The sequence below is a fragment of the Sturnira hondurensis genome, unplaced genomic scaffold (assembly GCF_014824575.4).
Source record: "Sturnira hondurensis isolate 20B ecotype Veracruz unplaced genomic scaffold, ASM1482457v3 Scaffold0021354, whole genome shotgun sequence".
NCBI lineage: Eukaryota > Metazoa > Chordata > Mammalia > Chiroptera > Phyllostomidae > Sturnira > Sturnira hondurensis.
Window position 1 is genome coordinate 18,658,079 of NW_028093985.1, and position 26,218 is coordinate 18,684,296.

The 26,218-nt window shown below is 35.4% G+C and overlaps 1 protein-coding gene across 2 annotated transcripts in view; it reads left to right on the forward strand.

Moving 5' to 3' along the window:
- Positions 1-25,690, forward strand: part of SLF1 (SMC5/6 complex localization factor 1) — a 65,087-nt gene extending 39,397 nt beyond the window's left edge. For both annotated transcript variants that reach the window (XM_037032443.1, XM_037032444.1), the window contains 7 exons: positions 5,251-5,398; positions 16,971-17,116; positions 18,503-18,666; positions 19,446-19,579; positions 21,493-21,585; positions 22,004-22,186; positions 24,709-25,690. In XM_037032443.1, the coding sequence (XP_036888338.1) occupies positions 5,251-5,398; positions 16,971-17,116; positions 18,503-18,666; positions 19,446-19,579; positions 21,493-21,585; positions 22,004-22,186; positions 24,709-25,190 (1,350 nt within the window). In that variant the 3' untranslated portion in view covers positions 25,191-25,690. The remainder of the gene's footprint in view (positions 1-5,250; positions 5,399-16,970; positions 17,117-18,502; positions 18,667-19,445; positions 19,580-21,492; positions 21,586-22,003; positions 22,187-24,708) is intronic.
- Positions 25,691-26,218: the final 528 nt, after the last annotated feature.

Sequence of the window (26,218 nt, forward strand, 5' to 3'; positions counted from 1 at the left end):
GAACAGTCTGTATAGTATCTTTTCATCCAATTTTTAATTCACTCTTTTCAGCTGTATCTAATTTGTTGTTAAACATGATGGTCGTACTTGAGTTTTTGTATTTTTTCCAGTTTTAAACCTTCTTACTTCAAAGTTACTATTACATATTTTTATGGCTTCTAGTTCCCTACAAAATTTTCAAGTTTTTTTTTTTTTGTCTTTCAACATGGCAATAATGGTTATTTTGTAGTCTGCGTCTGATTATTGCATACTTGAAGTCTTTGAGGATCTGTTTGTGTTTGTTTCTGATGTTCACTATCTTATGTCTTTTATATTTCCTTGCAAGCTAACTATTGTTTGCTTTGAAACATAAATTGCATTTGAAAAATTGTCTGTCGAAACAATTGTGGCAATGACACTGAATATCCTTCTCGGAAGAAAATTTCTCTTCTGCCAGGTGCCTAGATGTAGTGCCCTCGAGGACTGCTCTAGTCCAGTATTTAGGTTGGAGGGTTACTGGATGGTCCAAATGAAGTACAAGACCACAAATACATATATTTTGCTTCTGATTTACTCTTAGTCTGAGGGTGAAACCCTTCAGCATATGAGTATGATCTGTTAGGTCTTGAACGATGCTTTTTATACTCCTCTTTCCCTAGGCTCCAAAACCATACTTCTGTACTTCAAGCTCTTTTTCTGGGGTTAGGACAATGTTCTTAGGGCAGTGTCAGCTAACTCTTGAGTGCTTCACTTGGCTTTTACCTTATCCCAGATTTTGGCTTAGCAATTCTTCATAACTTTCCAGAAGACATTTTACATATTTTATTCAACAGCTTTAGTTTTCTTTTTAATGGGGTTTATCTGAATTACCTAGGCTTCCATTATCAGAAATAGAAGTCCTTATTAGTTTTTAAAAATTCAATTTGTTGGGGGTGGGGTAGACAGGCATGCTTAAAAGAAAATTCTTTTGAGGGCCCTAATTTTTTTAATTGACATCGTTTAAAAAGATTTTTTTTGGTGTGTAACTAGACTTTGTGATCAAGTAATCCTATTACATAGCAATAACCAGGTGAGTAGCCATTTTTTTGTACATGTATCTGGTTTAAAAACTATGATTATACAAATGTGTGAAACTTTTAAATAGCAGAAATAAAACTATCTAAACTTCATTGCCAATTGACTATAATGCTTCTAAACTAAAACTGAAAACATTCTTATTTATTACCATCTGCCTTTGTATGTATTTTTTAGACAATAATCATTAAGAATAGGAAACATTTCCTCATTTTTAATGTTTCTTTTTTATTTATTTGATTGCATAAATGAAATGGCTCATTTATCACTAAAAACAGTAAAACTAACATTCTCACAATTTTACTAAATTACCAAAGGACTATCATGAATAAGAATTTACTCAGGAAATAATTATATAAATAGTAACAGATTTATACATATTTACCTTGAATATTTTTGTTCACATTTATAAATTACTTCATAAATATGTTGAATTTTTCTGCAATAAATTGTAGGATCGGTTGCAACATGAAAACTGGTTTTAAATGTTGCAAATTAATCTTTTATTTATCATTTTAATTGCTCAAACTCATATAAAGTATGTTTTTGTTGTGTTATCTGTTAAAATTCATTCTTGTACTTAATTAAATCTTTTTGGCAGTTTTCAATTTCAAGAATTCCATGCATGTTCACAGACATCATTTTCTGTACTGTAAAGCATTTGTTTCTTGATTTGCTGAGTTGAAGCATTCAATTTAAGTCATTAGCTAAACAGAAGTCCTCAGTTTATGCTAATATTGTTTTGTCACAATGTCAATCAACAAGTATTGCCAAGTGACACCATGGCAGTGAATTTCATTGTCATTAATCTGAGAAAGCTTTGGGCTTTCCTTGGCAAAGAGCAGAGGTGGGCTGTGTCAAGGTTATTGAGGAGGTACAAATTTTTCTAAGCTTGGTGGTTAGTCCTCCTTTCCTTTGTGATGTCCTTAAGTGCTATTTCATGATATCTTACAATTGTAGGTAGAAACAGAACCTAGTTTATATTTAAAGATAAGAAAATTGAGGCTAAAGAGCTGTAAGTATTCAAGGTGTTCTCAGCTTATTAGGCAAAGCCTTCATAGAGTCCAGATCTCCACTGCAGCATATTTTTTCTGATTTCATTCAAATGCAAGTTTTTAAAAGAGGAAGAGACGCAATGTGTTCATTATGTTCACATCTTTGTGACAGACATACTAGAGAAGCAGTTTGTCATCTGTTTCAGTGGAATGTTTTAGAAAGCCCTACCTGGGAATCAGATGGCCGAGATTCTCGTTTGTTCTGTTACATGCTAGTCAATTTTCAGAAGATTGTCAAGTTTCTAAACTGGAGACTACTTGTACTAGCATATAATAGAGAACTGTATTGGCAGAATGTCTGATAATAAACTTTAGCATATTAGAAGTGAGTTCTAAGGTAAGTATATGTCATGTGTACAAACCATGTTATCATTTATTTCTTTGTTAATTCTTAGGGTATTCATGTTCTATTCTTTAAGTTTTAGCAAATATTTCAGTATTTCATGAATACTTTTCTCCTTTGGTAGTTTGTTTATCATTTTTCTCACGAATCCATTTCTAGAGCATATGCTAGAAATCATAGTTTTCTTTGTAGCCTGTTAAAGTCGCAGTGAATGCAATCCATAGCACAATGTCTTGGCCCTATGTTGATAGCGCCATAGTTAAGAATATAGTATAATAGGATCCAAGAACCTTGATTTGAAAGGGTCTTTTTATATAAAAATTTTCTACTGTGAATATTTGCTGTGTTTCATGTATGTTTAGCTAATAGCACACAGATAAGAATAACTTAGGCAGAATCTTTACTAATCATAGTAAAGGAGCTGTAGTCATTACATGGGAATACTGCAAGGCCTGTCTTTCTAACTGTTTGATAATGGTAATATCAAGGGAAATTGAGTATTAAGTAATACTGATATTTCTTTGTGATACCAGGTACATATGCACATATATTTGTGTAAAGAAAGGAAAAGTTACAACTGGTTGATTTTAAGTTATTTTTAGTTGATGGGAGTGCTGGATTGTGGTTTTATATGATGAGGCTTTAATAAGCCTCTGTAGGCTAACCTCCCTTTTCCCTGTCTACAGTGGTATGACCAGGGATCTGGAGTGATTCTGATTTACTTTTCACTTGAGCTAGGAGAATGCTTTGAAAAATCAAACTTACCAGCCTCTCCCTTCCTGAGAAGTGTCATTGCCAATGTTCAGATACACATTATATTGGAATGAGCATTCTGTGGTGTGGATCTTGACATGAGCGGTTTACTAGTTTACACATAGATTTTCACTGTCCTGTTTTATTTTCTCTTCATAATTTGAACCATGAGAAGTAAAATTTGTGCAGAGTGATCATCTACATGGTGGCTTTACAAAGAATGAATTTGGCTTCCTGCAAATTTCTTTGAAGACTGACTAAGACCCAGTGCTTAAGGGGTTAGTTCTGGTCAGCTGCAAAGCTTGGACCCTACTAGGGTATAGGGGAGGCATTGGTACTTTTCCAGCCTTCTAATCAAATCAAGGCAAAAGAGGTGGTGGTACTGATATTCTGCTCATGTTTCCTGACCTGTCAGGATCTGGCTGTAGTCAAGGTTCTGTATTCTGGCCCTTGATCATACAACAGGAAGAACAGTGCTTTCCTAATCATAAAATCCTCTTAGCCCCATTCTTCAGAGTCTCTCTCCCAGATTCTAATGTGTAGCCCAGCCAGAGTGCAGCATACTTGCCCCACAGTGTAATAGGGCAACAGAGGACTTGCACACCTGTTAAGGATCCTGACTCTGAGTTTTCCCTCAGTAAACTGTTTGGAGTGCCTGATGTATGTGCTGCTTGAGCATTTGCCCTTGTTTGCACAACAAACCAGAAATAGCATCTCAGTTTTGAAATCACTTAACTAGTAGTTTCTTATGATAATGAATGATTTCCTAATGAAATACTCTAGGTATACCTGTTAGAACCTTATCTGCTGAGGGCAGGGGAAATAAAACCAGTAGTCACTGAAGGTTCAAAGTGCTAGAGATTTTTTTGTCCCTGATCCCCTATTAGGTATAGTATGATGGCAGAACATAGCAGTTATAATCTATTTGGATACCATAACGTTTATTGAAACCCTTTCACATGCCTTCTATACTACTGATAATTTGGTGGGTTTTTCATGCCTAAACAAAATCAGCAAAAATATAGGAATTTCAGTGATATAAGTTTAATGTCATTGTTACAAAAGGGTTTTTATCTAAATCCAGGGTGTTCAAAAATATTTTTATACTTCATCTTTACAGTTTACATATTAGAAAGCTATTTTTAAACACTAGGGTAAAGCACACTTACTATAAGTAAGGTTTGTATGTCTTACTATAAGAATTTAATAATATTTACTATAAAAGTGATAATATAGATAAAAATTCATATTTTTAAATTATTATTTCTGTACATTTCTAAGTTAGGTAATGGTGTTTGATATAATTTAATAATTAAAATTTGAATCAGTTTCTTTACAACAGAATAGTTTCATTTGCCAAAGCTTTTACTTACTGTGTTTTTCAAGTATTTGTGTAGAAATGTAAAGGTTAATTTTAAATATGAACAGTAGGGGTGGCTAATCTATTTTATTAAGTAGTCATTTTATAGTCATATATTCCTATTAATAGAAATCCACTGAAGTAAGTTATTTCCTCATTATTTTAGTGGATTTATTGCCTGACTAAAACACTTGACACCATTAGCTTAAGTAACCTTAAAAGTTTGTTATAAGCTATCCATACATAAATCCTGTAAATTTTGTTTTATTAACTGTTTTGTCATGTAGAGACAGATACAGATGGGGAGGAAGGAGTAGGGAAGGAAGTAAAGGAAGAGAATAGAGGGAGTTAGTTTGCTAGGATTCTTAAATCCTAGCAAACTACCTTTTATCATCAACATAGTCTGTTTTTAAATACCATATTTTGCTGTGTATAATGCACACTTTTATGCCCAAATTTTTTTAGGGAAAGATAAGGATGCACATTATAAGTAGGTATAGTGATTACATGCTGTAGGTAAAATAATCTCATGTACAGTGTGCACAGAAACATGGGTGTGTATTATACACAGGACCATATTATCTGTGGCAAAATATGGTAGCTAAGTTCTGCCTCAACAAGTAACTCAAAATAAATACAGATAGAATTCATATGTTTTAATAATACTATTCTCATCTTAATGTTAGGTCTTCAAACATGAACTAGCTTACTTACTGACTGGAATTCTTGGAGCAGCAATAGATTATTGGATCTTCCTTGGTCTTAAAATGGGTAGAAATGTGATGCAACACATGTCTGATGACTTCGAAAGTTATGTTTCCCTTTCGTGTGATGGTAAGTGTGTCTTTTTCGTTTTCCATTGTGGAAATTAGTTTTGAGTTTCCTTTAGGAAGTCTGTAATCTTTAACATATGTTCATGTGAAACTTCCCTCAAACCATTTATATACACATATATATGTAGACAATATAAAGAGGAAAGTAAAAATTACCATAATGACTTTTCCCATGTAGATAACCACTGTTAAGCCGTTTTTTTTTTAAGGTTCTATTTATTTATTTTTAGAGAGAGTAGAAGGGAGAAAGAAAGAGTCAGAGAAACATCAGGGTGTGAGAGAAACATTGATGGGTTGCCTCTCAGCCTGCAACCCAGGCATGTGCTCTAACTGGGAATCAAATTGGTGACGTCTTGGTTCACAAGCTAGTGCTCAAGCCACTGAGCTACACAAGCCAGGGCCCACTGTTAAGCTCTTAATATACATTGGTACCTCAGTCCTCGCCGTTAATACCTTCCAGAACTCATGATGAGTGCCGAAACTGATGAGTACAGAACATGTCACATGATGAAGCGTTTTCTCTTGCGGGGTGGTGTCATGACTCATACAAGTTCTAGCAAGTTTGATGAGTCCCAAGCAAGCACCGAGTGCTGAAACATTTTTTCTCTTCAAAATACAAGTACAGGGTTTGACGAGTTCTGAAGCCGACCGGTATGGAGGTATGACTGTATTTCTTTCTGGTATTTCTAACCTTTTTTACATAGCTAAGCTCATACTATATATGTAATTTTTATTATTTTTCTTCAGATATTACATGAGCCTTCGTCCGCACGCAACACGTACATCATTTGTTCAAAAATATTATCAACTCACCTATAAGTGGAACTTAATCAACAAAAACAAACATGCAAGCAAAGTAGAACCAGAGACATAGAAATAAAAAAACCAAACTGATAGTGACCCAGAGGGAAGTGGGGAGGGGGATAACAGTGGGGTTGGAGAAGGGGAAGGGTCAAGTCAAGGAACATACAAAGAAGAACCCAAGGATAAAGACTACAGGGGAAGGAGGATTGAATGTGGGAGAGAGGAGATGGGTAGGGCATGGGAGAGCAATGGGGGAAAAGTAGGGACAACTATAACTGAACAATAAAAATTTTTTAAAAAATATCTGGGTGATTTTATGAAAACTGAAATTAGATTATAGTATTAGATTATAGAAAATAGTACTTGGATGTAAATTATGTGTATAATATTATTGATGTTCCCCTTAATACTATGACTAAAAATTAAACCATCATATGTAAGCAAACATTTAACCAAATTTAAACTGTATTCTCTTTTTACTAGAGAGAGAAATTGCTTGTTTATATATGGTATTTTTTGAATCTCACATGGTAAGAACTATTTCCAGTGTCATCAGTACTTCTGATCATTAAACTTGAGGAAAAAGCATTGTAGTCCTCTAATTTTACCTGTGCTATATGAACAGTTCCTAGATCTCTTCCTCAATGAATACTTAACATTATTTAAAAATGAAATACATTGAATCAGAATACTTATTATGTTTTAAAGTAGCATACATTTTCTTGGGTTATACAACTAATTAAAACATTTTTCCTATATACCTGTTCCTGTATAACTTTTCTTATAACAAGTAGCTGCTATTTTTTCCATTGAGTCCTGTAATCTAACAGATGAGCATGAAGCAAATAGTAGTAATTTACATATGAAAATTTTTATTCCTTTTCTTCCCATCATCTACTTCGAAGTTTTCGCTCAAATAAGTGGGAGGTGGAATATCATTTAAGCAATGATGACAAAACTCATTTTCACGTTCTCACCTTATGAAAGGGTCTACCTGTTTTGAGTCTCCTAGAGACAGGGAGGCTTTCGTAAGAACTTATATACACTCCTGAACTTCAAAGCCAGTTTGGGGGAACTATGAATCCTTTTCTTTCTGTGTGTATTTGTATAATCCTAAATCCCTAAAATGAACCTACTGTAAACCTAGTGAGCTTTTTGTGGCCCTTGAATATTATAGATGATTTTTATATACTTAAATATGTTTTAGACTGCCTAGTATATATTCTGTTTTGTTACATGTGTTTTAGTGTGGTTTGGTTTTATATGTAAAAAAATTTTTGAATATGCTGCCAGTCACTTTAATACTTTGAAAAGAAAATCTGGAATAAGAATCCAGTTCAGGATTTACTTGATGATGCCCTCTGCAAAGTGGGAGGTCTCATTCTCATACTACTGAAATTAAAAGGTTTTTATCTAAAGCATTTGATCTGCTTGTTTTCCTTTTCCTTTTTCATTGAGCTAAGGGGTGATTCTGTTTCTTTTGTAGAGGAGCTGCCCTTTGTTGCATGAGCTTTAACATTTTTTACCTCAGATTCAGTCTTCCTCAGAACCCTTATGTTTCTTCCCCATCCTTCCTGCTGAGTGTTTTTTCCATTTCCCGCCCCCACCCACCCCCCATTTTAGATACAGCAGAATTCTGGCATTATTTACTAGCATGATAACTAAACATTCAGTTAAAAGGATTCCCAATTTTTCATTCCAAACAAAAACCTCTTGAGTTTGGCAACTCAGGACAGGAGTAGCAGTGATTTTAGAGACTGTCAGTATGGTTATATGTGTTGTTTCCTGTATGTATTGGCTTCCTTTATTGGTTTTAGCCAAAAGCATGAAATAATGAGCCCTTATTAACAGGGTTCTAATGTTAACAAGGTGCATCAGCCTTAGTGCTTTTTTTACTCATATTCTGAATTACCCTTCACTTTAAAGGTGATATTATCCACTGTTATTTCTAGTTTTCATGTGACAAGTTTAAACCCAACAAGTTTGATACTATAAGTGACTTAAACTAAAATTGGAGTTTAGTGTTAGCATAGAAGTCCTGTCAACCATCCGAGTGATTATTTTGCTTTCCAGAATCTGTTTGATCACTAATATTTAAGACTCTAGATGAGATTTAAACTGTGTCTGTATTTGAAAAGTAGGTACAAGCTTTTCCTTACCTTTCTCAAACACACACAGTTGGTTCTTTAGACTTCAGTTTAGGCCACAGATAGGCAGTTTTTAAAAAGCAACATATATTTCTCAAAATAGTTCAAATTAATATCTTCCTAAATTTTTATTGTTACTACATCTAGATTTTTAACCTTTGTCAAGAGAGAGAATTCGAGTGAGCAGTTTACCTGTAAGAGAGCAATAGCTTTTCTGCTGCTCACATGCAAAATTAAAGTGTTTGTTATAGAGCTGGTAGAGTAACACATTTATCTCAAAAAGTAAAGGAAATGTTCTAATTGTGTTCTTTTTGTCAGTGTTTTGATACTTGGATGAAGAACCACTTCTTTTTCTCTGAGAATATACCCTCTTTTTCTTTTAAAGATTTTATTTATTTATTTTTTAGAGAGAGGGGAAGGAAGGGAGAAATAGAGGGAGAGAAACATCAATGTGTGGTTGCCTCTCACTGGGGATCTGGCCCTCATCCCAGGCAAGGGCCCGGGCTGATTGAACTACAACCTTTCCGTTCCCAGGCCTGCGCTCAATCCACTAGCCCATACCAGACAGGACTCTTTTGTTTTTTTTAATGTTTCTTTGCACTATTCTTCAGCTCAGTTACTGTTTTTGCTTTTCCTAAGTTCATTAGTAAAGATGTTATAATTTGGCAGCTCTATAACTTCCAGTTGAAGGTATTGGTCCATCTGTTTCACTTACGGCAAACTGGATTGTTTTGATTTTCCCTAGTCCCAAAGAAAAAAATTTATATTATGATGAACTGGCTTAAACTAAGGTTGGAAAACTTTGCTTTGTAAAGTACCAGGTAGCGAATATTGTTATTGGCTTTACAGGCTCTCTAATCTCTGTTCCAACTCCTCAGCTCTGCAGTTGCAGTGAGAAGGCGATGGTGCACAATGCACACATGAGCATGGTTGTGTTCCGGTGCAACTTTATTCATGATAATAGCCAGCAAGACACACTTGGCATCCTAACTTAAACTTATTTCTTCTCCTGATTTCAGTGGGAAGAAAACGTCTTCTAAATCTCTAACATTTTTCATGTCTTTGGATAACTTTAATAAAGCTTCCTTTGCCTTTGTCAGGCTACGTCATTATCTTTTGCTAATAAGTAGTTTTCTCAAACCTTTATTTACCTTTTTAAAATCTGTATTCTAGTGCTTCTCCATGGTTCAACCTTCTCCCAAAATTTAAATTTTATGATTTTACTGTCTCAGTCAAAACGTTTCTATTCCCTTTATTTAACATATTTTCATTGTCCCTGTCCAATCATGGATCTTTACACTTCAGATACAGTGCAAGACAGAAACAAAACATGGTTCTTGTTTTTTTTGGAGAGCTTTCAGTGGGAGCAGCAGACTATAATTAAGTTAATGTAAATATATCATTTAAAAGTGCTATGTGCTCCAGTGACAAAAACTAGATGTAGAAATGGTTGAACTAATTTTTATTGGGTGGTCATGGAAAACAGAACCTGAAGGCTAAGTAGGAGTTAGGCAGAGTTAGAGAACTGTGTTGCATTCATTTACCAAAACTGAGATAGGAAAGTGCTGGGCCTATTGGAAACCTGCTACCTGGCTGATAGTAAGCAGTAAGGCGAAGAGAGGCCAGAATAAAGCCAAAGGAGAAATGGACTTTGCTTAGGAACTTCTAACATGGATTAAAGAGTTAGGAAAATAAGGAAGTGGCATAATCTTATTAACTTCCCTAAAAAGATCCTCCTGGCCCTGGCTGGATGGCTCAATTGGTTGGAGTGTCATCTCATACACCAAAAAAGTCCTCAGGTTCCATTCCTGGTCAGGGCACACACCAAGACCGCATGCAGGTTTGATCCCCAGTCAGTGTGTGAATCAGGGGCAACCGACTGATGTTTGTCTCTCCCAGTGATGTCTCTCTCCCCGCTCTCTCCAAAATCAATAAAAACATATCCTTGCATGAGGATTAAAATAAAGATAATCCTAGAGTGGCTATCTGCCAGTTATTTTTTGTTCATTCATTTATCAATTATTAAATGTTTATTTTGTGCAGATTAGTGACCTACAAGCTTCGAGGGCTACAAAAATAATCCTTTTAAAGATCTTACAGTTCAGGCGCTAAGTTTCTTATGTTCTTTTGTTTATTATTTATCATTCCCTTTGCATGTGATGCTACTTGGTACTATCTGGATCCATTATAGTTTGTATTTCCTGTTTCTTTGAACCCATCAAATGCTCTTACTAGTTGAATAACTACATTTGGAAGTTCCAAGGAGAATGATGTCCTTTGTACTGTGTAGTACAAGTTATTTATGCTTTGCTTTTGCCTCTGGTTATAGTTGATAAGTTAAGAGATCAATTGATTATAATAAATTTCATGATGATAGATACGATTTTTAAATGTTTATGACTTGAGATTTAAAGTTGAAAAGATAATCTTTCAGTTTACTGCTTGTGTAGTTCCAGATAATACTAACAGCCTAGAAGGTTGTGAGTAGCCAGTTATAATAAAAGGTTGTAAATAACTACTTTTTCATCTCCATTTCTTGCAAAAAATGGTTGAAGCCATTTTGGAAAGGGTTGTTTGAATTCAGCAATCCTGTCTGTATGGAAGTAGGTGAAACCTACCTGACATGTGGCTGGAGCCATTTGCCCACATGGTAGTCTGCCTCAAGGCAAGAACCGCAAGTCTCTTTATTCAAGGCAGAGTTTCTCTCTTAGCCTTTGCCCATGGAGGCCAATAGCAGTTCCTCAGTGTGACAGCCAAAAATTGCCAGGTGTTCTCTGGGGATTACCCTACTCTCACCCTTTAATCCCTCATTCTTTCATACCCCACCCCCCCACACACACCCAAGGAACTGGAAAAGAAACAGTTAAGGACTGCAGCTACCTGATAGATAGCCCAAGCCTTTTGGGAAGGCATTTGAGCCAGACAGGACTTTCATTGGGTGACTGACAGCCCAAAGGAACTCAGCCCTTGAGTGAGGTGGTTGATTTTATATTTTATATTGATATTATATTTATTGATGTCTAATTATTTTTAAATATATTTTATTGATTATTCTATTACAGTTGTCCCATTCTCCCCCTTCATTCCCCTCTACCTTGCACATCCCCTCCAACCTACATTCCCCCGCTTTAGTTCATGTCCGTATGTCATAAGCTATTTAGTTTCTACATTTCCCATACTATTCTTGCCCTCCCCCTATTTTCTACTTAGAGTGTGTGCTACTTATTCTCTGTACCTTCCTCCCCTTTCCTCCTCCCACTCCCCTGTTGCTAACCCTCCATGGGATCCCCTTTTCTGTGGTTCTGTTCCTGTTCTAGTTTTTTGCTTAGTTTGCTTTTGTTTTAGGTGTAGTTGTTAATAACTCTGAGTTTGCTGTCTTTTTACTGTTCATGTTTTTTATCTTCTTTTTCTTAGACAAGTCCTTTTAACATTTCATATAATAAGGGCTTGGTGATGATGAACTCCTTTAACTTGTCTTTATCTGGGAAGCACTTTATCTGCCCTTCCATTCTAAATGAAAGCTTTGCTGGATAGAGCAATCTTGGATGTAGAATGCCTTTCATGACTTGGAATACTTCTTTCCAGCACCTTCCTGCCAGTAAGGTCTCTTTTGAGAAATCAGCTGACAGTTTGATAGGAACTCCTTGGTAGGTGACTGTCCCCTTATCTCTTGCTGCTTCTAGAATTCTCTCCATTTTAATCTTGGCTAATGTAATTATGGTGTGCCTTGGTGTGTTCCTCCTTGGGTCCAACTTCTTTGGGACTCTCTGAGCTTCCTGGACTTCCTGGAAGTCTGTTTTCCTTTGCCAGATTTGGGGAAGTTCTTCTTTATTATTTGTTCAAATAAGTTTTCCACTTGTTGCTCTTCCTCTTTCCCCTCTTCTACCCTTATAATTCAGATGTTGGATGTTTAAAGATGTCCTGGAGGTTCCTAAGCCTCTCCTCATTTTTTTGAATTCTTGTGTCTTCATTTTTTTCTGTTCGGTTGTTTCTCTCTTCCTCTGGTCCACTCCGTTGATGAGTCCTAGTTTTGTTTCCATCACTATTGGTTCCCTGTGCATTTTCCTTCATTTCACTTAGTGTAGCCTTCATTTTTTCATCTAATTTGCGTCCAAAGTCAACCAGTTCTGTGAGCATCCTGATCACCAGTGCTTTGAACTGTGCATTTGATAGGTTGGCTATCTCTTGGGCACTAAGATGTATTGGCTCTGGGGCTTTGATCTATTCTTCTGTTTGAGCCTCCTTTTTGGTGGTGGGGGGGTGGTCTGGTTGCACCTGTTAGGTTGTGAGGGGTGGAGCCTTAGGTGCTCACCAGGGCGGGGCAGTCTAGTTGCTGGGTTGTGACATGTATGTGGGGGCAGGGTTCAAGGGGAAACAATGGCGCTTGCTCTGTTCTCTCTCAGGTTTCAGTCCCCTCTGCCACTTCCCACAAGCAAATTGGGCCCTTCTGGAACTGGTTCCAAGATGGGTGGGCTTGTGTTCATTCTAGGGCCCTGTGGGTCTCTCCAACAAACTCTCTGGTGAGGCTGGGAGTCTCGCGCCACCTCAACCCCCACAAGTGTTTTCAGTCGGTGCTTTTAGGCTTTATTTCCCATTGCTTGGGGCCCTGGGTTGCGTGGTCTGTTTCCCTGTTTTCATTCGGTTTATCTGCTCTCGAATGTGTGACCGCAGTCAGCCAGCCACCTTGCATGCCTCACTGGGCCTGCTTGTTGCCACCTCGAGCCTGGGGTCTGCCAGCCTCTGCTTTTTTCTGCTGCCACCCTTCTCCTTGGGCAGCCGACTCTGCTCCTCTTACCATTCTGGATGAATGGTTGTCAGACTTCTGTACAGTTCCATTTTCTGTCAGTTCTGGTAGTGTTTTTGTTTCTAAATTTTTGTTGTTCTTAATTTTGGTTGTGCAAGGAGGCACATTGTTTCTACCTATGCCTCCATCTTGGCTGAAGTCCATCATTATTTTTAATTATAATATGGCTTGTATTATATTTCTATTGGGAAACATTAGTTTATTTTTAAAAATTTCTTTTTTAATTATAGTTGACATTTAATGTCAGATTAGTTTCAAGTGTATAGCATAGTGGTTAGACATAGTGTAATGTACAAAGTGATCCCTGATAAATCTAGTATCCACACAGCACCATATATATTTTATAATATTATTGGCTATATTTTCTATGCCATACTTGATATCCTGTGACTGTTTTGTGACTGCTGACTTGTATTTCTTGATCTCTTCGTCTTTTTTTGCCCAGCCCCATTAAACCTCCCCCATATGCAGCCACCAGTTCTCTGTATTTATGAGTTTGTTTGTATTTTCTGTTTATTCATTTTGTTTTTCATACCATATATAATTGAACTTATGTGTTTTTTGTCTTTTCTCTGTGTAACTTATTTCACATAGCATAATACCCTTTAGGTCCATCTATGTTGTCTCAAATGGCAAGGTTTCTTTTTTATGGCAGAGTAATATTCCATTGTATATATGCGCATCTTCTTCATCCAGTTGTCTATCAGTGGACACTTAGGTTTTTTCCATATATTCACTATTTTAAGTAATGCTACAGTGAACATAGGGATACTTACATCTTTTTGAATAGCGTTTTGGAGTTTTTCAGGTAAATATCTAGAAGTGGAATTGCTGGGTCACATGGTAGTTCTATTTTTAATACTCTGAGGAACCTTCACACTGTTTTCCATAGCGACTGTACCAATTTGTGATCCCACCAACAGTGCACAAGGATTTGTTCCCCACTTTCCATATCCTGTCAACCCTTGGTCGTTGATTTACTGATGATAGCCATTCTGACAGGTGTGAGGAAATATCTCATTGTGGCTTTGATGAGCATTTCTCTGATGATTAGTGACCTTGAGCATCTCTTTAGAGGTCTGTTGACCATCTGTATATCCTTTCTGGAGAATGTCTGTTTGGGTCCTATGCCCATTTTTTGATTGGATTGTTTGAAGAGGGTTGTTTGTTTTGGTATTAAGTTGCATGAGTTCTTTGTATATTTTGGACATCAACCCCTTATCAAATGTATTATTGTCAAATATCTTCACCCATTCAGAAGGTCGTCTTCTCATTTTGACTTCCTCCCTGTGTTTGTTTCTAAATATTAGGTAGATCTGCTACCCCTCCCAGTTTTGGCAGTGTGTCCTTATGTAGTAGGTATCCTGTAAGTCCCAGTGGCACAGTCACCTGTCACCTGAGCTGGGTCCTCTAGGGGTATCCCTTCTGTGAGCAGTGTTTGCCCCCCTGCTGTAGATGAGCTGTTATCCCATCAGTCACATCATGCTGACTCTCTGTGAGTGTAATAGGGAATGTAGAGGTCTCCCAAATGGGGAAGTGCCCCCACTAACCTGGCTTGGGAGAAGGGGAAGGGGAGCAGGGCCATTCAGTTACTTTGCATATCTAAAGATGCTGGCCAGTATTTTAGTAATGCTAATAGCTGTGCTGGTCAAGCCAGGATCCAGGGAGATGGGCATGACTCCAACCCATGATGCATGTGGGAGGTAGTCTCCTGTTACTGTACCGCCCTTATGAGAGACTTAGAGGAGGCTCCTAAGTCACGGGGCCACATCTGCCGACACTAACAGTGGCAGCCAAAAAAGGCAGATGTAACCCATTGTGGGAGGAATCGGAAATGGGGTTATGGTGGAAGAACCAGCTGGGATTTAAACTTAAGCCTGGCAGCTAGGGCTTAACTGTGTGGCTTGGGAGCCTAGAATGCAGTCTTCACCATGCAGGAGGACCTCCAGGGGCCAACCTTGGGGAGGGGCCCTGTAGTTTTGGATTAAGAGAAGGAGCCTAGCTAAGGACCATGGACTGGGAGAAGCCAAACGGGAATCTGCCTACCTGAGCTGTAGACTTCCATTTCTTTTCCTGAGAGAGTACCTGTGACTGACCTGGTTTGGCAAAGGGAGGCAGAACTGTGTGTTTATGGGTGGGTTTTTTTTTTCCATTTATTTGTTTGTTTCTACAGGGAGTGGGATTTAACAGTGGAATTCTGCCATTTTTCTCAATCTGCCTAACTTTGAAATAGTTCCTTTCCTTTTCATGAAACTGGCATTGGGAGTCACAGTATTTTTTCAGCAGTAGGCAGGGGAATGCTTTGGGGTCTGTTTCATGAGGACTAGCCATGACTTAGTGGACTCACTGTTGTTGGAGGGCTTGTACCACAGAGCAGGATTTGTTTTAGCAGAGCTCTGGTGCCTAGAGAGTCTACCCTTTGTGTGTGAAGTTTGTGGATCTAACTGGGTAGTGCTTTGTTGTGGTCTAAGGTCACCCACCAGCTGTGTTAGTTATGGGGCCTCTTGGGGGGGCCTTCAGTTCAAGCCAAGGTCAGTCACTGCCTGAACCTAACCAGGGGCCACCTGGTAGGAGCTACAGAGTTATCTTGATTTGCTAGCTGCCTGTGTTGGACTTGGATATACTTGGGAGGTGCTATCCTGGGAATCAAGGGTTGGCTGTCACTAGTGCTGGGCTTGGGCTGCTTAGCAAGTGGTTTTCAACAGTGGTTGTTCTATAATTTGTTGTAATTTTGATGTGATCATGGAAAAAGATGACCACAGTATTATCTACTCCATCATCTTGACTGGAACCTCAATTCTTTGTAGTCATTGTCCAATTTTTAAAATGTCTTTTAACCTATTATGTTTATTTTGCTAATTTTATTGACCTTTTCCTCATTCTTCATATTTCTAGTGTTTGTTGTTTAATCTGCCTTATATAACACTACAGCATTTTTATCTTGTTTGTTTTGGCTTAATTTTAGTTCTTTTAGTATGCTGTTATTTTGTTTTTAATTCTTTCCACTGTATTATTCATTCTTATGCAGGAAGTATTAATAGAGAACTCATAATACTAAATAGATTAGATGGGAAGTAGTCACTCCAGTCCTTCATCATTTTTGATTCATGCATTTGTTTATACATTTCCATGTTGTTGAAGAACTTGGGGATTTTGTAAAGAAGATATTTGAGATTCTTAGTGTTTTGGTTTGACATTTAAAATTATACTTTTTCCCCAACTTGCTATAGTAGAGTGAGTGCAACTTTCTAAAGAAGTCCTTATGCATTAGCACCTAAAGAAGTTCTCTTATGTTACATTTTCCCTCTTCTGTACCTTTTCTTTTTCACTGTGGTATTGGGATTCATGGATATTTTCAGGGAAAGGATATGATTTATTGCTTCCTATCAGCTCAGGACTGATCACTGCAAATTAAATATAGTTGTACCCATTTGAAAAACAAGTACTAGTTTTCCAAAAATGCAACCCTACTATGGGAAGAGATCTTCCACGTTAATTGGAAAGTATAATGAAAAGTCCCATGTGTATCATTTATTATCAGTCTGTTCATGTGTGTATATATAATTTCATGACTTTTATTTAAAATAATAAAAAGTAATGATTGTTTCAAATGTGAGAACATTGCCATAAAACAATTTATCTTCAAAGGCAAGGAATAGGAGTATTATCTGTTTTTCATGGTCTAAAATTATGTGGGTGAATTTTACTGTTGTAGGAATCATCATTTGCATGAATAAAACCCATGGAGGATATAGTCTATAGAAAGAAATTTTATAGGGTGTAGCAATAACTATATTTACTTCTCTTGCTTTCCACAGACTTTTCTTCACATGAATTAGAAATTTTCATTTGTTCATTTTCATCCTCCTGGCTTCAAATGTTTGTTGCAGAGGCAGTTTTTAAAAAGTTGTGTTTACAGAGTTCCATCAGTGTTTCTTCTGAGCCACTCTCTCTTCAGAAAATGGTAAGCACCACTCTGTTCTAATTTTTTTAATTTCTAAGAAGTGAGTCCATAAATTTAATTTTAAAACATTCTTAGTTGTGTCTGATAATTAGAGCATATTAATCATAAATCTTTCAATTTAAGAGTATGTATTTTTCTACCTTAAAAATCAAATAATTACTGAATAGAAAGTTCAATTACTTGAGAGTAATTAAGGATTGATAACAGGAAAATAAATCAAGACTCTTTTTGGGGGGGGGGGTGATTTGCCGTAGCACATAAGATTATTTGGGGAAGACCTACTGCCATTTGCAACAACATGGAAGGACCTTGAGAATATTATGCTAAATGAAATAAGTCAGTCAGAAAAAGCTAAGAACTGTATGTGAGATATAAAACTTACACTCATAGACACTGGCAATAGTATGATGGTTACCAGAGAAAATGAAATGGGGAAGTAAGGGTCAAAGGGGCCAAATATCTTGTGATGGAAGATGTTTTGACTTTGGGTCGTGTTCACAGAGTGCAATATACAAATCGTGTATCAGAGAAATCTACACTTGAAGCGTATATGGTCTTAATTAGTCAATGTCACCCAAATAAATTTAATAAAAAAAGGAAGACCTAGAGTCCCCCAAAATTCTATGTAGTATTTGATAGTATTTAAAAATACTATTTATTTAAAGATAGTATTTTTACTATTAGTATTTTAGTAAAATAGTATTTAGTAAATACTAAATAGTAAAAATAGTATTTTTACTAAAAGTTTAAATACTGTTTATTTAAAAATAAACATTGCAGATGATGTCCAATATTCCCTTTTATTCTGTATATACACACATGTAAGCTGCATCTGATCAAAATTTTTCCAGTTTTACCTTCACTGTCTTTAACTATCATTAATATGTAGTATCTCTAGCATCTTCTTTAGCAAATGAGAAATACAGTTGCTAATCTGACTGTTTTGCAACAATCCTTATCTTTAATACCTTTTGCACTCTTTACTCTGTTTATTCCAGACTTGCTTTCTGTTGAAGGAAGACATTATTAAAATGGAAATGACAAAATGCCAGTTGTACATTAGCTATAAATATTTAAAATGGGCAAATTAATTGTAATAAGTTGGGCATAAAACTAATCAAAAATTTTTCTAAATGAGGATCACAATTGAATTTGTAAAATATAATTATTTTTAAGAAGTCATTTTTCTTGTATACATCATATTGACTTAATGACATGGAACTATTAACTTAATGTTCTAGCATGTTTAAAGGAGATCGTATGACATAGTGTTGAAACCAGAAAAAATACAACCAAATTTAATGGTGTAATGAATCGAGTAATTCATTTTTACTGCTTTCGAGGTCTTTGTAGTTGAGAAACCAATATAATATTACTTTGCAACAGGTATATTCCTATTTGCCAGCTTTGGGGAAAACTGGTGTTCTTGGGACTGGAAAGATGCAGGTACCGAAGAAAATAGGACAACGGCCTTGCCTTGAGTCCCAGAGGGCCTTACTGATGCTGAATGGTGCTAAACAGAAACAAGTTGAAGGGCTGCCACAGTTACCGTATGTAATGACTGTATACCAGCTATACTGTGTTTTAGAGTATGGCCCTTTTTTCTAATACAGTTCTTGAACTTTATGGTTATTTGCAGTATTTTCTGAATTATACTGATTAGCAAAAAACTCAGTTTTATAACTGTAAAATACACACAACCCAGATTTTTGTTTTCTTTAGTTCAAGGCACATGCTTGCTTTCTGCTGACATTAAGTCCTTTCCAAAAGAAATAAAACTATTCATCACATCATTTTCCATGTAATTTTTGCCCTGTGATTTAAATTACTACTTGTATATCATAAAGGTAGATTTCAGAATGCATGGTCATGTGAGATACTTTGAATTGCTATAATAGCTTTCCCCAGGTGAAAAACTTTCTCTAAAACTGTATTATATAAAACTCAAAAAAAACAGAAATGTCTTTTGGAAGAAGAGAATAGGATCCAATATTAAAATAAGAATGGGGAGTAGGAGCTTGCATTTTAATTTTAGCATTTTGCTTTATTCTCTCTGCCAAGTAACCTTTACTTTGTCTCTTTCTCTACATGACATTCCATATTCATAAACTTTTCAGTGGGCAGTGGAGATACAAAGTTAATAAAATGAAAGCTAATGCATTAAAATTTATTTATGTGCAGTTGAAATAAATATAAATAGAAAGCAGTAAAGATCTGAATAATAAAGGAGTTTAAATTAAGAGAGTACCAGATTTTTAAAATACTCACAAACTAATGTGTGCTGCCATTCCTTGTGAAAAACAAGCTTTTATTATTTCTTTCTTTTCAGAGAACTGAACCTTGCTAAATGTTCCTCATCATTAAAAAAATGGAAAAAGAAGTCAGAAGGAGAATTGTCCTTTTCCAAGGAGAATTGCCCCTCTTTAGTTAGAAAGATGAATTTCCACAAGACTAATTTAAAAGGTATTCCAAGTGTCAAAATTAATTTATGCTAGAAAACTTCTCATGGTTGTAATCAGTATTTGCAAGTTTTGCACACTGGCTCTGACGAATACCTGAGTGTAAGTGTTAGAGTAGGTCTAGGAAATACCTTCCTGGAAAGCATATTATTTTTTTGAACTGAATGTCATTTATATAAAAAAGTAATTTTTAATACCCACATAATACAGCATTCCTTCCCTTCTTTTCTGCTACTTCCTCACAGATACTAAACACAGTGTGTAGCTCACATAAGGATTTTCCCAGACTTGCCCACCTTACTTTTTTATTCTACCTCAACCTTTGCTGCTTAGGATCAGTCAGTATCTTTTGATTTAAAAGTATAATTCAGTCTTCATCTCTTTCAGTCCTAGACATTTTGTGAACAAAGAGTGAGGACTAGGCTATGTTACATAGCTGTGTTAAGCATATGGACTCTTTTCTTCCAGGCATTGCGCCCAGACTATGAAATGTGTTTGGCTTTTGGTTCTAACTATACTGGAACCTAAGTACCTAAAGGCTGGAGTAACAAGAATAGTGTTGTAATAATTCACTCCAGCACCTGTTTTACTTACGCATCTCCTAACTCACAAGTTCCTTTTAAGGGGGTCTATACTTGGCCCAAGTAAATTTCTGAGTCTCTTGCTTACGTGCTGTGTTTTCTCTTTAACACAAATGTTACCGTTATGACACCAGTGGAAACAGTAACAGTGAAGCTCTTCCATCCTCTCACCCATAAGTTCGTAATTGCATATTGCAAATTCAAAATAACTGTCCATTTGGCTCAAGATGTGAAAAATGTACTAAATGAGATCGCAGATATTAATTTTTCAAAACAGTGTCCTTTTTCTTTGTTTATTGTGTTAGAAAGTAAAATCAATATGAATGACTTTAGGCTGAACAGCAGAAGGAATTGAGGAAGGAAGGAAATTGAAAAATAGAGAAAAACTTCAAAAGCTCTTCAGTACAGGAGAAGAAATGTTTAGTAGGACTTATGGAGATAGTCTGTAAAATAGAACACTGTAAAATAATGTGTCTAGTATTTTACAGCAAGAAAGAATTCAATTCAGTATTTGTTTTCTAAGCACTAACTTTTATGTTTTTTTAATTCCCCTTCAAATGATCACTTACATCTTATTAATCTTGGTTATAACAGAGATAGATGTGGACAGTTTTAGCCAGCAGGCACTAATTGCATCTCTCCTAGAAAAAAAAAACTTTGCCATTCTATTTGTCACTCTTGTTCAGGTTTAAATGGTATTGGGATTTTTTTCGTGTGTGTGTGTGTGTGTGTGTGTGTGTGTGTGTGTGTGTTTATATTAAGATTCTCCCATTCCCCCTTCTATGTGCTGCTGTAGCCAAGCCAGACAGCCTATTGAGAAGCAGCAAACCATCTAATGGATTTGAAGTTCTGAATTATACTTGAGTGTGTAGAGGCACTCGTGCTTAGCCAGAAACATTCATTTGAATTAAGCTATAAATGCTGTATTAAAAAGAGCCATACATTTAACGTAGGTTCATGAATAAATTTAAAAGAGGGCAATTGCACTCTAAACTTTTATTGCTGTAAAACCCAGTATTTTTGGTGTTCTCTGATCATTTGGGGTTTTATAGCGGGATTGAAGCTTTAAACCTTGAACTAGGGGGAGACAATGCCTGTGTTAAATCTTTTGCAGTAAAATTTCATTGCTGAATTGCTGATAGAACAGGAGCTCTATGGATTGGTGGGGTTCCCTCCCCCTCTTTTTTAATGCGAGAGATGTTTAAATCAGTCAAAAGGAAAACTCAATAAATAATTTTCTGTCATGGGGCCAGATCTCCTAGTTCATGCCCTTTGATTATTTTCTTTAGTTGATATCTTGTCTTTTCTGGAATAATCTATTAATATTTTATGGCAGGAGAAACAGCCCTCCATAGAGCATGCATAAATAACCAAGTGGAGAAATTGATTCTTCTTCTCTCTTTGCCAGGAATAGACATCAATGTTAAAGGTAAGTTTTAAATCTTTGTGGTCTAATCCAATATCTTAATATTTGTGATATTAAATAGTTAAATGTCAACATTAAGAAAAATCACTTAAGTATATTTTCTTAACATATCTTTAAAATGTTACTAATAGCAAAACCAAGAAATTCATAATAATTGATTTATAGCTAATAGTGCAGAAACATTTTTTGGTGTCCATGTTTTTATCAGATTCCAATGTCAGTATCTTAAAATTGTTTTTAATATATTTTAATTTATTTTTCTTAAAATTATAAATATGATTGTACCCTATGCATTTTTATGAGAGCATTCTATTTGTACATGAAGCATCTAGCAGATCACATTGATAAAGGAAGTAGAATATCATTAATTTACTACCAAAAGTCCTACTTTTGCTGTTTTAAAACTTGATTTCTAATTTAGACAATGCTGGCTGGACGCCTTTGCATGAAGCCTGTAACTATGGCAACACAGTGTGTGTCCAGGAAATTCTGCAACGTTGTCCAGAGGTAGATCTGCTCACTCAAGTGGACGGGGTGACTCCTTTGCATGATGCACTGTCAAACGGACATGTGGAAATTGGCAAGCTGCTGCTCCAGCGTGGGGGTGAGTGCGTTTATGCTAAACTGGTTTTGATAAATTATCCAGTTTTTTGATGAATCTTTCAGAAGTAGATAGCATTTTATATATTTAAGGTCTGTAAGGAAAGATGCCTTTGTTTTATATTAGTGAAAAAGTAAAGGTAAAAAGTCTTTCAGAATATAAGCACCTTTTTTTATTGAGAAGGAATTAAAAGCCTTTTTATAATATGTGTTTATTTATTGTGTTATTAAACCTATTTAGATTTGTGCATAAGAATGTATTTTGAATTGAGTTTGTTGGTTTTAAATTAACACTTTTACTTAAAGTGTGTAATGTCTTTGTGAAATACCCATTTCTGAAAGCTTATTAATAAGTGGATATAAATGTTCAATTGTGATTACTTAGATTTTTCATTCTTGTTTCATTTCCTATGTATAACTGCCAACTTGATTAATCTTTTTTATGAATCATTTCTTTCAGACTATTAAAAGGTATCTTAGAGTATCTTCATTCACATTTTGCAGTCAATTAAGTTAAAGTAGGAGGATTTTTAAATGGTGATAACTTGTGCATGGGTTTTGTGATGGAGGCAACTTGAGCTTAATATTTACCTTCAGATTTTTCTGCTGATTTTTTAACTCTGATTTCATGATCCCACCTCTTTTCAGTGACATTTTTCTTATATATGAACTTAATAATATAAATATTTCATCAAAGTATTCAAAACGGATTTTTGTTTTAAAAGGAAAACAAAGGAAAACTGATGACTAATTTATGGTATAGAAGGTTTATACAATTTCCTGTTTTGGGACCAATTTTATCTTGAAATTTAAAATTATTTCCTCCCATAATTAGTTATTTGATTCTGCATGAAAATAAAAAGCATATTTCTTTTTAGATGTCTTTTTACTGTCTCTCGCTCTCTTTCTCTCTCTTTCTCTTTCTCGGAAAGGCTGTATAGCCTGATAGCTTAAGATGTTTGCTTATTTATTGTCTTCTCCTGCCCCCTAAAGGCCTTAGTGTGTCTATTTTACTGACACCATTTCATAATCCATATGTATTTCAGTTCTCCATCATTAGTATTGTATGTTTACTGAACAATGTTCTTGTCTCCTAAGTGTTTTACTTTTTTATAACCATGTATCTAATGTCCCAAACCAGTATTTGGCCTCACTTCAAATGTTCTCAGTGATATAACAGCCATTATATTAAGTGCAACTCTTCAGAAGAGAAGAGCATCATACCAACCAATGTGAATTCTTCTAGGGTCCTTGGTTGGGATGAGTCCCTTATCCTAAGAGGAAATCTAGGTGTCCTTGCATTTATCAGTCCTTTGGCAATCAGACTTTTCTTTGCCTTAGTCACATTCTTGGTTTGGACCTCTCAAAAGGTTTGATACCATCATTTTAGTACCTAGATTACTTCTTTACTGATAGTCATTCAGTCTTGAGGACACTAATTTGAAGAAGTTTATTTGTGTTTCCAAAACCTTTCTTTTGGTATCTCATGTCTATAATTTTGTTGTAATTATTTTTGACAGGAGTAACTTGTAGCACTTTCATTTTTTAATATTGACATAATGAAAAGAAGCCTAATATTGATGTAGAATTCTCTTTTTCACAAATTACACATAAATCATATATCATTGTGGTATATCTTTAATAAATTAAATACATTTTTTTATCTAGACCACAACTTATGTCTGGTCAGATTCATCATTAAGAGTTTTAGCAGGTTAAACTATTCTCTCTGTATGACATTACGTTCTATGTTATATGGTAGGACATTCTCATTGTACCAGTACTAAAACCTTTATAACAGTTTTATGGCAAAGTGCATAAATAATTATGGGACTTGACTGACAGATATACAGATATTTCCGTACTTTGCTATGTGACCAAATAATGAGTTATTGTTGTTTTTGCTCCTTCATCATCCTTTACTACATAGAGGATAGTTTCTAAGTATCTGGTTAGCTAGGTTTATCTAGGATAAATGAATGAAATCTGAGTTTGACGCAGCATAGTTAACATTATATTTTTTATAAGCCAGTTACCTGTATTAAAAATTGAACATGAGCAAGGGTAAATGAAAAATGCGTCCTGTGTCTGTGCGAGGTTGTGTGGTCCTTGCACGGCTCCAGTCCCCTGTCACCAGTGGCGGGGGCGCTACTTTCCCTCTGGTAACGTTATGAGATACCTATAAGACATGCAGAATTTAAGATGAGAATATGGATTAGTTTCTGGGAACATTGAAATTCTTATTTGAGGATGGTAATGTATGAAATTTCATAAAAGATTTTTTCCATTATAATTTATACATTACTTAGGCAACTCTCATTAGGTGGTTGACTAGAATTTTGGTTTCTCTAAATGTACCTTTATTAGGCAGTCAGTGTGCATAGCCAGTTAATTATATGAACATGAGTTAGTACAAAGTATGATTGTAAACAGAGCTCTGGAAGCTTTAAATAAAGGGAAAGAGAAAACAGCTGTGAAGCTGCCAAAATAAAAATGTTTTCATATTTTGCATTCTATTTTTCACAGGCCCCGTGCTTTTACAGCAGAGGAACTCTAAGGGGGAGTTGCCCCTGGATTATGTTTTATCATCTCAAATTAAGGAAGAACTGTTTGCTATCACAAAAATGGAAGATACAGTGGAGAACTTTCATGCACAGGCAGAAAAACATTTTTACCACCAGCAACTTGAATTCAGCTCATTTTTACTCAGTAGGATGTTGCTAAATTTTTGTTCAATTTTTGATTTATCTTCAGAGTTTCTCTTAGCTTTCAAAGGGTTAACTCATCTAAATGAACTGCTTATGGCTTGTAAGAATTACAAGGAAACCACCAGTGCTCACACTGACTGGTTATTGGATCTTTATGCTAGAAATATAAAAACTTTACTGAAGCTCCCAAGTATTCTTAAGGAACTGCCTGAGAATTTAAAAGTGTGTCCCGGAGTGCACACCGAGGCCTTACTGGTGACGTTGGAAATGATGTGTCGGTCAGCCACAGAGTTTTCGTGATGATGCCAAAAAATGAGTCAACTTTCAAAACCTGTTCAGCCTGCTTTGTCATTTATATGGACTTCATAGCTCGTTACCAAATGTTGATTTGATTTGATTCAGTGACAGAATTTGCAGCCTTGCTGAATTTCAACAGCACTTAAACAACTTCTTGAAAACTTTAGTATAGGTTTTTCTGTCTTTTTCCTGTATAGAATTTGACTCAAAAGTGAAAATATAGTTTTGCTTGGAATATACTGCTTTCTTTAATGTTTATGATTATTTTGTGTCCCAAAAGTGGTATTATTTATCTATTTATATTGTATATGTAAAAAATTAATTTAAATATTTTTGTAATGTTCTCTATTCTAGATGTTCCAGGTCTTAGAATCATGGTGAGAATATTTATGCAAATGTGCACCTATAAACTTGTAGCTCCCTATTTCTTCTCTGTAGTCTTCTTGTACTAAAATACCCATTTTAGTTTTACGTGTTTCTAAAATAAACATTTCTAAAATTTACCATATTCTTTTCCTCATTTTTAAATGCAGTGAATGTGCAAAGTTTAACCATATGATATCTTGATCTGTTTTATTATAGCAGTTTATGTATAAAAGTTGTTTCTACTTATGCAATCAATAGTCTGTTAGTGAAAATTTTGCATACATTTTATTAAATATTAAGGTTATAAATGGCAACTAAAAATAGATTTCAGATTATCTAAAATCTTAATGCACAGTATGAATTTATAGAGTAGTAATGTTTTAGTTCATAGTTTTTTGCTGAATAGCAATTTATAGTAAAACGAAAAGAAAGGGTGTGGATAACAGCCGCTTTTGAAACTGGAGTTGCTTCACTAGTGGGAATACATTATGTTGTGATGCAGCTGGAAAAAAACATTAAAACTTTCATTTAGCTTTTATGTAACTAAAGTGATGATCTCCAAGCAATCAATCTGCTAAAGAAGCATACTTTAGTTTTATCTTATAAGTAGATCTTTTAACAGATAGAAATACAACTATTTGTATTTGTAACAAGATACAAATGCT